This window comes from Orbicella franksi, chromosome 10 (genome assembly GCF_964199315.1).
Source record: "Orbicella franksi chromosome 10, jaOrbFran1.1, whole genome shotgun sequence".
NCBI lineage: Eukaryota > Metazoa > Cnidaria > Anthozoa > Scleractinia > Merulinidae > Orbicella > Orbicella franksi.
Genome location: NC_138154.1, coordinates 10,959,385 through 10,975,591, shown reverse-complemented (window position 1 = coordinate 10,975,591; position 16,207 = coordinate 10,959,385). Strand labels below are relative to the sequence as shown.

General features: G+C 37.9%; 1 protein-coding gene and 1 long non-coding RNA gene across 2 annotated transcripts; one reads left to right on the top strand and one right to left on the bottom strand.

The window, feature by feature from the left end:
- Positions 1-463: 463 nt before the first annotated feature.
- On the top strand, positions 464-11,707 carry LOC145499544 (uncharacterized). The gene is made up of 9 exons (XM_081479065.1): positions 464-591; positions 1,181-1,549; positions 2,974-3,122; positions 3,853-4,024; positions 5,978-6,066; positions 8,048-8,285; positions 9,002-9,116; positions 9,661-9,724; positions 11,518-11,707. The coding sequence occupies exons 1-9, from the start codon at positions 555-557 to the stop codon at positions 11,599-11,601; spliced, it is 1,317 nt and encodes a 438-aa protein (XP_081335191.1). The 5' UTR covers positions 464-554; the 3' UTR covers positions 11,602-11,707.
- Positions 11,708-11,798: 91 nt separating this feature from the next.
- On the bottom strand, positions 11,799-12,601 carry LOC145499547 (uncharacterized). The gene is made up of 2 exons (XR_014050952.1): positions 12,345-12,601; positions 11,799-12,175 (listed from the first exon to the last, which is right to left on the bottom strand). It is a non-coding gene; the product is annotated as an uncharacterized LOC145499547 (long non-coding RNA).
- Between the last annotated feature and the right edge of the window lie 3,606 nt (positions 12,602-16,207).

Genomic DNA, 16,207 nt, shown 5'->3' with positions numbered 1-16,207 from the left:
CTTAATCTTCATATCTTTTAACTACGTATGTCGTAAAATTCAGCTTACTAACGGGCTAGAATGTGCTGCGTTTACGTTTGAATGCTACGGAATTGAGTTTCCTTTTTTGTCGTAGTTTCCTAATAAGTTTTAGGAACTTGTGCTTCTGAAGTGAAACACAATATATTTATACACACAATACATAAGCTTTAGTTGATGATTTATTAACTACAGCTTATATATGTTTTGCCACCAAAAGACCTTGTATTCAAACCCTCTCAAGCTCAGTGTAGTGCAAATCTGGGATTAAATTGTCATTCCAGTATAAAATAAATAAACTTCAACCAGAAAGGCCAAACAATTTGTACTATTCATTGAGGGGCTCTACATTTGTTTTGAACTGCACTGTTTCAGTGGGAAATTATACGCAGGCATTGAATTTAACATGGCAACATAACAAGAAATGGTTATTTGGTGAAGTACAACATATTGATACTGCCACAGTACAACTGACATTATCAAGTACAAGCAGGGAAGACACTGGAATTTACTGGTGTGGCCCAAAACTTGGTCATATGTCGCAAGGAGTTAACATATCTCTTGTAGTGGCAGGTAACTGAATTAAGAGTTACAATTTCATTTAAGTTTGGACCCTCTTGTTTTAAAAGCCTAGTACATTTACTTTCAAAAAATTTTGGATGATTTTAATTTAAACTGTCTGAAATTTTTAAGCATCCAAAATATTTACAGTATAATATTAATAAGACTTTTTAAGTAACTTCAAAGCTCTTAGTTTCCTTCATGAACTCAAGGAAGTTCTTTTTGAGACAGTCTGCTCGAGATTATAAGTCAGAATTTGTGTAATTTTCTCATCAGTGTACATTGTATCTCAGTCTGTAGAACCTTGAGGGCTGGGTAAAACTATCATTTCCACATATGAACTTGTTTCAGTATAATTGATTTCGTGTTTTACAGGTGTAAATTTAAAGTGTCCGACCTTTTCGTCCGAAATTTGCCCGAAATGCACTAAAAGGTGTCTGAAAATTACAATGTCAGAAGTTTTAAGGTCCATTTTTTCTGCAAGTTATGTAAATGTAAACCAGTAATAACTATATATATTATATATTTAGTTTATTTAAATATAACAATGCACTGTATTGTTTTTAGGCAACCTGGTTAATATTTCCTTTTTTCTCTTCAGATCCACCTAGTCCTCCACGTAATTTAAGATACAGTGTTGTGGGTGCCATGGACCTTGAGAGAGAGTATCGTGTGTTTTGGTCAGCATCAAGTGTTGCTCGAGGTTTGCCTGTTAATTACTCGGTCAAGCTGTGTGTGAATGACTCCTTCACTATAAATAATAGTGTCAGTAATTGGAGCAGTAACCCAGATTGCCGACCTACGAATGTTCTGAGTGTAGATAAAGATTTCTTCTGTGTGCTACGAGATAGTGGAGATTTTGTTTCGCCATGTGAGAAAACCTGTAACTATACAGTGTCTGTAGTTGCTGAGAATGTTGTTGGAAGTGCGACAAGCTGGCGATATCTACCATTCATTCCAGTGTATTCAGGTAATGCATCATGTGTTGGGTGTGGCACATGTACATATTGCCTTCAGTGGTAATAACAATGTTCAGAAAGTTATGATCCTTGATATTTTAGGACTGAATTCCTATCAGTACTTTTAAAGTGTCTTGACTTTCCAATTGTCTAAAGGTATAGTCATGCACAACATGCAGTTAACACACTGGGTCAATTCATCTTTAGTTAACAAAACAAAAATGTTCATACACTGTAATACGTGCATCGTACATGTAGGGTGAAGTGAGGGACAAATCTTGTTGAAAAGCATTTTAAACTGAGTAGTTATTTTAAATATATTGATTTCTGCACTAACCATGAAAATCATGGTCATGGTAAAATACATTCATTTGTATGTTTGTTGAAGATATGAAACAATTAGGTGAGGGATTTGAACTTGCATCAATAAAACTGATCATGTCTTTGATTTGAAAAGTCTGCTCCTTAAATAGTCACTGAGGGCTGTTTACTTACACTGTACAAGTGGAAATGCAGTAAAGATAGAGTTTTTATTGACATGTACAGTATTTCAAATGGATATTCGTGTTTTTTTCAATATAGCCTTTCTCTCCCAAGATGTTTCGTTTACGTCCCCTCCCATGTGCTCCTGTCCCACCCCTTCCTATCCTCACCCATAGTTAAGGTAGAATTGACCACAAAGGATTGCATGGTACAGATACATGTGTAGCTGACCAGCTCCAATCCTTTTGGCCTAATTGTAGTAACGCACCCTACCCTCCATTCTGTGGTGCATGTCCTCTCTCATCACCCCTCCCCCATCCTCAACACTTTGGTTGCTTTGTTGACTGTACGGGCCACTGGGTGAGGAAAACCCTTATGGATCCACAAATTAAGAACTGCATGGCCTGTACACTCACTGCAGGCTGCCGGTTGAAAATGTACCTGTCAAATAGTAAATCTCAGACTGTGTAAAACACTAATAATTGCACTTTGTGTTGTTGTCATGCGTTGCACTAATGTGTATTAGTATATTCTCAGCTCCGACTATTGCATTTCTAGCTCTCTGATTGGCTCAAAAACTCCGACTATGAGCCATTAGTCGGAGTTTTACCTTATATGGAAAACAGTGCGCCAAGTTTAAAAATTTTCCGCTCTGTAAAATTGTTGAAATAAAAATTGGCGGCAAAAACCCGATTAAGAATATACTAAAACAATTATTCCATTCGACCTTGTTGGATATGAAGTGATCATAACCAACTCGCGCTACGCGCTCGTTGGTTATTTATCACTTCATATCCAACGTGGTTTCATGGAATAATTGTTAATTATGCTCTGTGCTCTCCTGGCTAATATTTCCCTGTCTGCCGGCTACATGTATTATAAAATTCATATTTTGTTGTTTTTGTATTAATTCAATCTAACGTTTTTGTTTTTGACTTTTTCTAACTTTAAGCTACCCCTTTGCCTCCTTTGAGTTTCAATGTTGTCACAACTGATAAGCAGAATGAATTAAGAGTCAGCTGGACTGCAAGGGTTGCATGGAGATACACAAAGATGGAATACAAAATACTGTACCATGCAAGAAATGAAATGGAAAACAAGGTTTGTTGGTATTGCATAGTGTAACTCTACTGCTGTTGTTTTTGTTTTAGTTGATTAGAAGTGAACACTTTAGTTTGATTCTGACATGTCGTGTACTGACCAATCACAAAAAAGTTCAGGAAATTCGAGCAAACCTCTCAACTGCAAAATAATTACAGTTGCTGTTTGCAAATAATTTTATTTGGTTTTCTTGCGTCTAATTGGCTTTTTCATTGCTACACAATAAGATATTTTGATAAATTGATGCCTGTTTTTCATGCATCTGTCCTGTTATTGATCCTGAATTTTGTCATAACATTGTCAAAGTAGCTGTGGCTCCACAAGGCGATAGCCGAGTGGATCGGCAGACCACTTTGACAGTTTTATGACAAAATTTATTGTCCATTACAGGACAGATGCATGAGAAACTAATGTCAATGTTTTTTTTTACAATTATAACAAATTGTCAAATTGTTCGCTCTCGCTTCTTTCGTCAACAGCGCATAAATTGTAAATTCATGTGTCAGTCCGCGTAATGACGATGAAAATTAGCCTATGAGCTCCAGAGAATTTCTGCGGCAGTTATGGTAAATATGGTTTTTGAGTTTCACAGTAAATAAGTTGATCAGTTAGATAAAAACCAACTACATGTAGTTGAAACTGCATACTTTAAATTAAAGTTAAACAGATGCATATATATTCATGCATAGAGCCTGATGAAGATCTTTTGTTTGTTCCTTTTCCCTTGTAGACCAAGGTTATATCTATTAAAAACAGCTCGACAGAGATAACCCTGCTCAGGCGATTGAAGGCATTTATGGAGTATTACGTCTACATAATAGTCAGATTTGTTAATGAAGAAGGAAAGAAGAGTGCTCCAAGTGAAGTGCAAGGACCACGCATTGTGAAAACACCAGCTGGGGGTATGTCTTCTGTGCTGATACAGCTGTACAAGCATGTTAGATCAAAATAGTTTATTTCTTGTATGTGCAGTTTAAACTCTTGTATGTGTAAGTAGACCCCTTTCAGACAAAGGCGTTTTGCTTTAGAAAGCATATTTAAGGTTACAGTATACCTTCAGGGGTGTCTCGCGCGCAAGTGATGTAGCGCGTGCAGTTTAAGCTGTAGATACCTAAACCCCTATATCAAATTAAAGCTTATGGAGCTGGCTATCGAACTATACCAACAATTTTGAAAGAAAATGAATTGTTGAATTTTTCACGACCACTAAATGCGAGCGCCCGAATCACCTTTCGAAAGCTACAAGTCAAAGCGAATTTCGTTTTTCGCCAATTTAATTTTTTCCTCGGTTTCAGGGCCCAAAGCGCTTAAAAAACGTGTCTGCGTTTTGGCATATTCGATTGCAGTAAAAAGTTACAGAACATTTTCGAAATAGGATTAAAAAAATGTGGAGTGATCGTACTAAAATCGCTCTCGAAGAAAAAGTATTTCGAAATTAACAATTCCCAGACACGCTTTTGTAGTTTATATGTTAAACTAGCCACTGTCCAAATTTAAGAGCAATTGAACAAATTTCCTTTGAGTTATAACTCTTTAAAGTGTCTGCTTCAAGTGAAAAAATTTATTCGAGAAAACAGCGCTAAGAAAAATTTTCTGCTTTGCGAACAAACTCTGCCCACAAACGCCTTCAACTAGGTTCTCAGGTAGCTAAGCCAATCAGTGCAGGGAAAGTTTACTACCGTTAACCTCCTGGTGAAATTTACGCGCGAATCTCTAAAAAACTCTTGTGTTTCGCAATGCGCTCAAGGAACCGAAGGCAGAGAGATAATTTTTCTGTAGCTCGGTATTTCTTGAAGCTGGTCTGGCAAAATGGGGAAGACTAAAAAGGATACGAACGCTAGAGTGGCTGAGCGAAGGAAACAAACAAAAGACAGCGCGGAGAGCTACTGTGTGTGAGCAACTGTGCATGGATAATATTTCAAATGGTCTCAATGAGTCCGACGATTCGTCGATATCGGACTCATCAGAAGAGTCTCTGTCAGCATCCCTGTTATTGCTCTCAAGTTCCGAAATTTTTACAGAACCTTTCTTTTCTCTCACCACGAATATTTGCCCGCCTTATACGATAACTATAGCTTCATCCGCGTGGCGAACTTTCGCTTCTTCACCCATTGATGTAGTTTCATTCGTTCTTCGCTGTTTTCGCTTTTTCGAACCGGTCCATGGTTTAAACGTGGTCTATGTTTATAACTTATAACTTAATAGAGACACGCCTAATATCAAAAATGCTGGGTAGTCAGAACAACAATGCTGATCAACTGAGTAGTCAATTCGTGACATCCATATAGGTAATTCCCGCGAAAATCGTCTCGGTTGATTGCATACGCACCATAGGGCTGTCAATCAAGAGGTAAACTTTTACTTCCGGTGAAAACGTAAAACCGCCATTTCTCCGCCAATATTTAGCCTTTTTCAAAAATTTTTTCAGAAATTAGAGATTATTCTTCGACCTCTATTTTGACCCAAAAATCCAAATTTGAAGAAAATTGCCGACCCGAAGGTATACTGTAACCTTAATACCACTTTACTAACTCCGAATTCTGAACCGCTTGCTTGGCTTGCATTGTACATGTGTGTACATGTATAAAACCTCTTGTACTAGCACAAAGTTATTAATATTGCTAGTTAACTTGTCAAATGCATTTTGCATGGTCCAATAATTCAGCGACCGACCAATACAGTCATGTGCTGATACAAAAAGGTTCACAAGATTTTCTTTTTGAGCAAGAAAATGACTATTTACATTGTAAATACTTTTTAAATAGTACAGTTAAAACATAGAAACTGCAATTACAATGTAATTAAATTAATTTATTGTTAATATTTATGTAATTGTTTTGCAATTTAAATTTTAGAACCAGATACTCCATCGAAGGTGATAAGAGATTTGTCAGCGATCTTCCCTGGTAATACTGCTCTGAGGAATGTTACAGTAGAGTGGGAGGTGTGTATTAGCTTTTTAAATGACACTGCCTATATAGGAACACTGGTTATGAAGCTACAGTTTAATAATTGTAATATATATTACATTTTCTATTTAAAGGTACTAGAAATGATTTCAACCGACGGCTTTTCACTGTTACTGAGTGGTCAGCTACTTACTTTTCCACCTTCCTTCTCGTCCGCCTGCCTGCCTGTCTGGCAAACTCCCTGGTTAGCACCCTTCAGTCCCGGGGTGGGTACTGCCAGAAAAATTGGGTAGGGGTGTGCGGCCTGCTTTCCCAAAACCCTAACGGCCCTGTTTATGACCGAAATATGTGATATTTCCTACCATATTTATGAGCTGACGAAAAATTTGATAGCCTTTTTATGACCTGGCGCTAAAATCGATACCCTGTTCAGACCTGCCTTATAATTAGTTCCCTAGTTTAGACCAATGTTAAATTGTTGTAAATATAATTTGTGAAGGGCTTTTGTTGATGGTCTTATCGATACTGCTGAGAAAGTAGCTTATAATCTTCTTAACAGCATACCCAGTTCAAGACTAGGGTGCAAAAACCATACCCTATTTATGACCAAGTTGGCCGAAATTGATACCCTATTTCTGACAAAAATGCTGAAAACCTAGCCCTTTGGGGCCGCACATACCTATATTAAGGGATTCCCCCCCCCTCTCCCACCCCCCTACCGTGCCTTCAGTTTCCTTTCTTCCCACCCTTCTTTTGTTCTGCCTGCCTGTCTGGTAAGCTACCTGTTTAACATCCTTTGGTGTCCCCCCCCCCCCCCCCCCACCCTGCCTGACTGTCTTGTAAGCTCTGTGCTTAACTTCCTTCTGTTTCCTTTTTTCCCACTTTCCCTCTCTTCTGCCTTCGAACAATCTCTCTAATCTCTACTCCTTGGTTCCACTTACGACTTAAAAAAGTTTGGTTAATATTTTCCTTACAAGCCAACATTGTATAATAACGATAAAAAATACTTGATTTGTTCATTTCTTTATCCAGAGTAGTGGCCAAATCTACACTACGGACGATTTATTTGCTTGAGACTAATAATCCGTAATTATTTTTCTAGCATCGGTCCTAACCTGGCAATAGCCATACCTACGATAAACTCTTCTTGTTGCTGATTCCTTGGGGATAACAACAACACACCTGAATGAATTCAAATGAATTGGAAGTTATCTGCAGGAATTTGTCAACGAGTAAAGCCCCAGGTTATGATAAGATCCCAATGGATGTGATTAAAAATTCATTTCACCTCATTGTGCATCTGATTTGTCAATATCATTAACCTTTCTTTACATAGAGATGGTTTCTCGAAAAAAAATGAAAATTGCTTTTTTTTTTAATTAGCAGGATCCTCGGCTATGTAAACAGGGATCGCTATCAATATTCTGGTCTTTTTGTAATTTACAGACAATCTCTTCATTAATTTGTCTTCGGCGGATCCTTCTCAGCATGTCTGCAAGACGTGCTGACAGATGAGTCAGTTCAAGATCAATTTTGCCACCTAATTCGTCTAGGCACCGGATTTATACCTAGACTATTTATTCATCTCAGACTGATAAGTCGTCTCAGTTGGATAAACCAATGTCTCATAATATAAATTCGGCATCGGATAATTCGTCTCTAGTATAAATTTGGTAATGAAGGTCTTGATAAGTGTTTTCAACGTCATCGTTTGGCTTCAGCTGACAGCACCTACCCCACCCTTAATCAGTTTGGATATGATAAAGCACCTCATGGTTGGAAATCTTCAAAAACGTCGTTATGTATTGTGAGAATTGTATCTAATACAGAGAAAATTTCTGGGTCGCTTGGAAATACGAAATTTCTCTCCTCGTGCTGAAAAATATTTCAATCGTCCGCTGCGCTCACTCGTGAAATATTTTTCAACTCTTGAAGAGAAATTTCGTATCTCCGTGCAGCCATGTAATATCCTTTATTTAACTCTTAATAATACTTATTTGCCATCGTTTCTTTCAGTTGGCACGCAATTCCTCCTGGCATGGCACTCCTGGTGAACATGTGGTTTACTGCAATTATTATCATGTTAGCCAAGGTTCTCTTCCAGACTGTGAATATTATGTGGATGCCACATCAAATAGAGCAGTTTTACAAAGACTTGATTCCGCCAAAAGTTACAATGTCTTCATAAAGATGTGTAACAAAGAACAATTTTGTAGTGCAGGTGGTGAGCCGTACATAATTAAGGAACTTCAAGGTAGGTTAAGGAAGTAAAATATCAAATAGGAAGAAAATGTTTGACCGCATTTCTAATCACCGACAAGAGAGTTAACAATATGACACATAGCGTAGTATTTTTGAAAAACCTTGAGCTGTTTGGAAATGTGGTCAAACAGTATCTTGAGTGTTTGATATACCTTCTCAATGGAAACTAGAACTAAGGAGAAAATGGAGAAATAAAATCATAAAAGTCTATTTTGGTACGAGCTGCTTTGTGTTGGAAATCTCACTGTGTAACTTGTGCCCCAACATGGCTGATTTTGTTCTGTGTTACCAGGCCGTGTAAACACTGTCACGTTCATGATTTCTCTTCTTAAAATTTCATTAGCCATTGATGAGTTTGCGAGCACAATGCGACGTACCGTTATGTAGTTTAAATTGTATTCTAAGCGGTACATGATTAAAGGAGCAAAGAAGTGGACCCAAGCTTTTACCTATCATTTCAGGAAAGATGGATACATGGTGGGAATGCTCTTGAAACAGAGTACAGTTAAACTTATTCCGGTGGAGGGTTTTTTTTGTTAAGAACAAATATTCAATCTTCGGGTTTTTGTGGTATGTAAGATGAAAACAATACATGGCGTTTTGAATACTGGGCCAGGGTTTGTTTTCGTGTTTCCATTTTGTTTTAAAATGAATCCCTGGTAAGAAACTCGTATGTAACTGCTAGGTATGTATGTATTTTTCATGTAGATAACTCAACACCACCAAAGGACGGAGGAAAACTGAGCAGCAAACAAATCGCTTTGATCACAGTGTCAGTTCTGGTGGCATCTATGACAGCTTCGGTTGCGGTATACTTGCTAAGGTACGAAGGTATTTTTGTTAGTGTACTGCCGCTAGTCAAGAGTGGCTTTCTTCTTACTAACAGAAGAATCTCTTTTAAGCGACCACCTTGGGAAATCCAAGAAGGGGTCATTGGACATAAAGAGAGATCTTGTCGCTTGTGGGAATGGGCTCTTGTGAGCGATTATGTTCTAAAGCAATATAGGGTTTGCTCTTTTAGAACGTTTAGCATAAAGCTGGGAACGTGTAAATGGTTATGAATAATATTTTGAGTTAAAGTGATGGTTTTTTTTATAGACAGTTGCTTTAAAGAATGGAGACCTATTGAATCAACGTCTCATGACAGTTCTTCATTGCACGGCAATCCAACATCTGTTAACTCGCTCCCTTAGCAGTGTTATTTTATTCCAGTGACTGCGCCCTCGTCAACTATCACGCGATAGATATCGAGAGTTAATAATGTTACTGTTAAAAATAATTCACTAGCCTCTCAGCTAGTGTATCGCAGTAAATCTGTTGACCAAGGATTAGGCATGCATCCAAACTGTGTGTAATCTTCTCCTCAGGCAATGGCTTCATAGACGTGGCGTATTGCCAAGAATACGCTTGAGGAACCGTTTAATACTTCAGGTAAGTAGATATTGTCTGATAATATTACAATTGATCTTTATTCGTCCTAAGTTTGGTGCTTTCTGATATATGTGTTTTAATTCTTAAGTGTTTTAAGCCCAGGTACACATATTGACAGCAAGGCTGTTTTTTATCAGGGAAATATAGGGTTTCCATGTTTGTTAACCGCAATTTATTTGGGAACCACACTGCATGCACAGCAATAGAAGAAAGTGGATTCAAGCAATACATGTAATATTTCAAAGCAAAATAGTTTGATCAGTTGCGAGCATTTAATGGCAAGCTTTTTTTACCATCGCACGAGAAAATTGGCAAATACATACTGACTGCAGGCCGTGAACTGCTCTGAAACTGACCACAGAGCTAGGCTACCCCCCCTCCCCCCCCCAAAAAAAAAACCAAAACAGCAATCGTCGACATAGTACCAGTACAGTGGAACCTCTGACATTCAGACGCCTCTCTATTAGAGAAAGTTCATTTTTTTCCCAACCGAGTTAGAATTCAGATAATCTCTACCTCTGTAATGCAGTAAGTCAATATTAGGGACACATGGAGAGGTTTGATGGTATTGAGGTACTTCTGTTTTATGGCAACTTTGTATTGTAAGTATAGAGTTCTAGAGAGGTTACTTATTTCTTGTTTATTTTCCTTACATGGTATTCCTGGTGACTCCCACAAAATCACACACCACACACGTGTCAGCTACTGTCTTAGCTTTCAGCTTGTAGCGAGTGCATTCCATAATATTTCCATAAAATTAGATTTCGTGTCCTTGTCACGTTCGTTCTTTATATTAATGCTTTAAAATGTTTACCACTGCTGTTGAAAAATCCGAGATATTCGCAAAAAGAGGTTTTCTAATAATAAAGTGTATTATCGTTTGTCTCACGATGTAGTCACTTGAGATGTAGATCGCGACGTTCCGACTGCTAACTGCTAGTCTTCTTCAGGCGATAAGGTCGACTGATTGCACGGTATCATTTATATCACAAAGGTCGGCTGTGATTGGTACATTTCGATCCTCCTATTGTTCCATCGTTCCGACGAGTAGCTGCTCCCTCAGTGGTCCGCTGTTGTACCGTTCTCCTGTTGTTGTGTTTTTTGATCGTGGGCATCCATGCTTCAGGAATTTCAATTCCACTATTCCTGTTGATGTTATTAGGGTGAAGTCTTATGTGAATAGCTTCCTTGACCCTACGTGTGTACCAGTGAGAATCTCGATCAATAAACTTGACCTCATTCCAGATTGGATAGTGGCCGGTCTCGTGGGTGTGTTCAGAAACGGCGGAGGTCTGGGTACGGGCGAGTCGTATATCCCTGTCGTGTTCTTTGATCTTTGTATGAATGTTAAATCAGAGCCAATTTCTTATTCCTGGAATTTTGAGGTGGGGTCATACAAGTAGATTTTGAGAAAAACGTGATTTAACCCACTAGTGCCAAGTCTCTCCTTAGGTACTTGGTCGTTCGTTTTGGCCATTTGTTGACGTTTAATAGTTCAAGTTTCACATAGAATGGTAAAAGACTTAAATAAACAGTAAATAGAGAAAGGAAAAACATATTGGAACATTTTACCAAAGAGTTAGAAGGTGAGCTGTTTTATTCCACCAAAACTGTAGTAAGCTACCTTAATGTGGTCGTTTTTAGAAATTCCGAGGAATTCGCAGATTTCCGACAGTTGGTTTCACAGGGATTTATGGTTCTAACTTCTCTGGATCCTAATCAATTTTATTACAAGAAGCGATCGGTCAGCTTCAGGTTAGCAAAATGACATGTTATTCTCTTTTCCTTTGCAGCCCCCTGTACCACCTTATGACCATGTGGAGCCATCAGCAACAAATGACTATGATCAGCTTAATTTGAACGAAGATGAACTTTGATGTCACATTGGACGACATGATAAATGCCCAAGTAAAGTAGTCGCATGGGTGCTGAGTCAAGCAATTGCTAGTTTATATTTAAATTAATAACTTAACAGTCGAACCTCTCCACAACGGCTGCCTTGGGACAGAGAAAAGTGGCCATTAATGATAGAGGTGGCCGTTATGGGGCAGTAAGGGTGAAATATTACACCTGATGTTTTTTTGTGTGTGTATAAATACATAACACAATCAAATATATATCTATTAAAGGAGCTTAGTCAAGGTTTGCGCATGATGAAGAATTAAGCCTGAATTTTTATTGTTGGTCGTTTGTAATCCGTGTCAATCTTCTCCATCCTTAACCACTCTTGCTCCTTTATGGTTTATTATTATCGCTTTGCTGTTTTTCTATCGTAGTAAAATATCATTTTCAGGTTTCCTTTAACTTGGAGGTAATTTTGCACGTGGCCAAAATAACTTAAAATGCCATGACTGAGGTCCTTTAAATAAAACAGAAACAGACACCAACGAGGCGCGGTACGGATTAAGTTTCGTTGACCTTTTGCTATAAAAAATGGAATTTTGCATACACCTTTCTAGACTACGAGAAGTCCCTCTTTCGCTTAGTCCCGTCGTGCGTGACGCGAAAGAAAACTGTGAGAAAAAAAAAAAAATGTAGCGCGGCCATTTTTCTCTCGCAGTTTTCTTTCGCGTCACGCACGACGGACTAAGCGAAAGAGGGACTACTCGTAGTCTAACACCGTTCGTGAATTATTGTTAAACTGGCCGTTGTTGATAGGTTATTTAGGCAGTCGCGACGCGTTTTAGTGGCCGTTACTGTTGTGGAGAGGTGGTCCTTGTAGAATTGTTGTACTGAGGTATGGACCGTTCGCGCAACAAAAAAAATGGCCGTTATGTAGAGGTGGCCGTTGTAGAGAGGTGGTTGTTCTATAGAGGTGGTCATTAGTGGAGGCTCGACGACCTTGATTAAAAGGCGTATGTTAGGAAAATTCTGATGGAAAATTCTGGTTTTGTAGTTAATTAGTGTAGCTGTTGCAGATGCTGCTGCTGTTGTTCTTGTTGTCGTTAATGTCGTTATTGACTTTAATTGGCTCTTCAATAACCTATAAGTAGCCTTATGAAGGCGTGCTGAATAAGTATTTCCAAAAAATAAACTAGTTAAAATTGTTTTTTAGCTTCTCTGATTATCGTAATATTTGATTTAGTTGTTACTGGAGTGATGTTCTAACTCAGATTCTAGTTTTCCATCAGTAATACTTTAATGGATCAAAGCTACCGCTCTTTATTACCTGATGCTATAAATGCCCAATCACTGATGAAAAGCTGATGTTAATATTTTTGTGGAAACAAGGCTTTGTATGTCAGATAAAGACGATACATATATCCTAAGTGGATTTACTCTTTCTAGAAATGACTTTCAAAACTTCAACATCGGAAGTTGCTATGCACTGCCGTATACATTAAAAATGATTTAAATTGTACAGAAATTCCATGCAGGTTCAATACTAATAATGTAGAAATTACTATAACAGTTCTACACAGTCCAGTTCCAAATATCCGTGTGGTAGGTACCTACCGTTCAAATCTAATGTTCCAGTTTTAGAGTTGATAAAAGCCCTCGTTCATCCTCATAACTCATTAATAACAGATACTAGAATACCCACCATACTTATTGGAGATTTCAATATTAATCTAATGCAGGACAACAGACCAAAGCTCTCTCAAACAACCGCTGATAACAAACGGAAGAAACACAATTAATTCACCGCTATACTACTGACTACCGTGCACAAATCGATCACATTTATATCAATGTACCACAACTTGAGCAGTTTTCAAGTACCCTTGAGTCATACTACTGTAATAATAAGCCTATATTTATTCCTGTAAAAGCTGTGTGATTAATATTTTCAAACTCACCTATATATACTAAAACTAATATGCAATAAAAAGTAAAATTCATCTTCATCAGCTCCTACCAAGGCTAATAAACATAATTCATAGCTAGTGTCAAGCGAAACATTTACTATTACACAAAAAGAAGAGTACAAACAAAAATTCTCTAAAAACACACTATACAGATAGTCGCATAACTAACTCCCGAGATGATCCAACAAGCCTAAACACGTATTGTACAAATAATCCTTTAACTGATTTTATTCACCTCTTCAATTCACAAGTTTGCTCACAGAGCACTTTGATCATGTAAGCGCGGTTGCGTGACCAAAAAAAAGATGTTCTAATTGACCATTTCCGAGTTATCTCGTGCCTCTTTTTCAAAAGGAGTCCTCATGTAAAACCTGCCATACGAAGATGAATTTGATTTAAATGAAAATGAACCTGTAGGAGGAACACATTATCATATGAATAGTTTCACCAGGGTAACTCGGAATTGGCCTATTGGGTGCAAATATCAATTTTTGCGGGTTGCCAAATGTTTGAAGTTTTGCAGCCGACAAGCAAACTTTCGCGCCAACGTCTGCAAGTATTAGAGGTTTTTGATATATTTTCGATTAATATTTACTTGGGCAACTTCAAACCTAGGCTCGATTTCCAGCCGTTTTGGGAGTCCGTTTGTTGATAGTCCTCCCAACAGACGGCTGGATCACTGGTCCGTATCGCTTTTGTCCGTGACGTCATATCCGCTTTTTATGCAAACTTACATGCGAGCAGCGTGGGAAAAATATGGCGGAGGTTGTTTTTCCGTGAAAATTAAACCTGTTACCAGAAATGTGTTCTACGTAGAAACATTTTGGATTATCCAAGGAAAAGCGTAAAACTAAAACAGGAACTTGTTTCTAAGCTGCACGAAATCTTAGCCAGCAGGAATCTGGACCGGAAGGCTATTTCTGGAGCGATAAACTTATTTATGGTAAATCGCTAAACAAATATTTTAAGATGAGTAGAAATCGTCATCACTGAGCCCGAATGGTCCAATGCAAGAGAGTTATCCAGTGGTACCAAGGATCATAAACCAATGTTGCTTCTTTGACCTGCCTCTGTTATAAGACCTCTGCAGCAAACTAGACCTTTTCCTCTTTACCATACCGGTTCTACCATGTACCACTCTTGGTAACATCACCGAATGGTACTATATCTGAAGGATTTCCAAAGCGAAAAAGCTCATATGTGTGAAGTGAAGGTAAGAATAAAGAATTGGTTCATGCTTAGCGTGCGTATATATAACATGACGACATCTATATAACATGGCGACAACATATTGGGCGCTAAAACCTGTTTTATTTGTGATAAACTACAAAGTTCTCACAATGCACGGTGAAGGAAAACAAAGGTCATTAGTATCCTCACACGCCACAATCAGTTGAACGAAAACGTTTAACCTGGTTTCTAAAACCGTCGACGAAAAATTCGCTTCTTCGATTTAATTAGTATATTAGGTAATTACACGGTTTCGAGTTCAATTTCAGCTTTTTGAAAAACTGTCAAGTGCAAATTAATTTCAAATTGAACCAGAAAAACCGTATGATTTCTTATTAATAATATAAACATGAAAAAAATTCGCGTGGAGGAAGTGCCGGAAGATCTTTCTTGAAGTCTTTTTTTCTCATTCGAGAAAACTTTTGAAAGTTTCCGCACAAAATTTTCATCATCATTTCATGTGATATCATTGGATTAGAAAATTTCCTTTTGTCTTTCAGCCAATCATGACTCAGAATTACGATGTGTAATTTGCACTGGTGTTACACTTTTTGCACCGGTGTTACACTTTTTGCACTGGTGTTACTCTTGAACTGCACTGCTCTCAGCCAATCAGGTTTCGAGTAATTTTTTTTTCATGTATATTATTATAATGAAATTGTAGGCAAACAAGGTCAAAAACACTCGATGAAAATGTAGACAAACAAAGTCAAAATACTCAAGTTTAAGTAAACATCTTAGCTCGGCAAAAGTCAGGCTCGAAGTAGGGTTTGGATTGTTCAGAATAATCTTTACATTGCCGAAACTTAAACAAAAGGAACTCGCACTAAACGCAACGGAAGTTTTGCAGCTGAAATGAAACTGCACGTCATTTTATTGAGCACGGCCGTGCGTACATAAAGATTTTGTTCATGATGGCTCAATAGGAATTAGATATGACTAGCGCGCACGCTATGTTATAACTCTTTTTCTTTTCTTGGGATAAAAGATACCAGGAGTATAAGGTAAAGTACTGTTCCTATCCCTGTTGCATGATATGTTTGGGTAAACACACGGGCGAAATAAAACTCGTATCCAAGCACATGTTTAGTTAGCCCTACCTTTTTGAGACTATGGAAAATAACTATAAAAAAATAACAAACACAAAATCAAGTTGATTTGCTGGTAAAAATCGCCGAAAAAGAACCTTTTTACCGGCAAAATTAGACAGTGACAGGATAGGCGTTTCCTCGGTGGTCCGGATGCTGTAAGTAATGCCAAGTTTTGTAGCCAAGACTATAAACACGTGTAGTAAAGCGATCATACATGCATTCAAAACTTATTTCCTTTTGTTTTGGGTGCACTCACAAGAGCTGATGGTTCACTGAATAATAATTACTAAAACGTACAGATACTTTAGGTTTGTTGATTACAAGTAAGCTCCCTTCCTTGTAAGACAGATTAA

Coding starts and splice junctions, on each gene's coding strand:
- LOC145499544 (XM_081479065.1), top strand. CDS start 555: ATGTCGCAAGGAGTTAACATATCTCTTGTAGTGGCAG. Junction 592..1,180: donor CATATCTCTTGTAGTGGCAG/GTAACTGAATTA, acceptor TTTTCTCTTCAG/ATCCACCTAGTCCTCCACGT. Junction 9,117..9,660: donor GTTGCGGTATACTTGCTAAG/GTACGAAGGTAT, acceptor TCTTCTCCTCAG/GCAATGGCTTCATAGACGTG.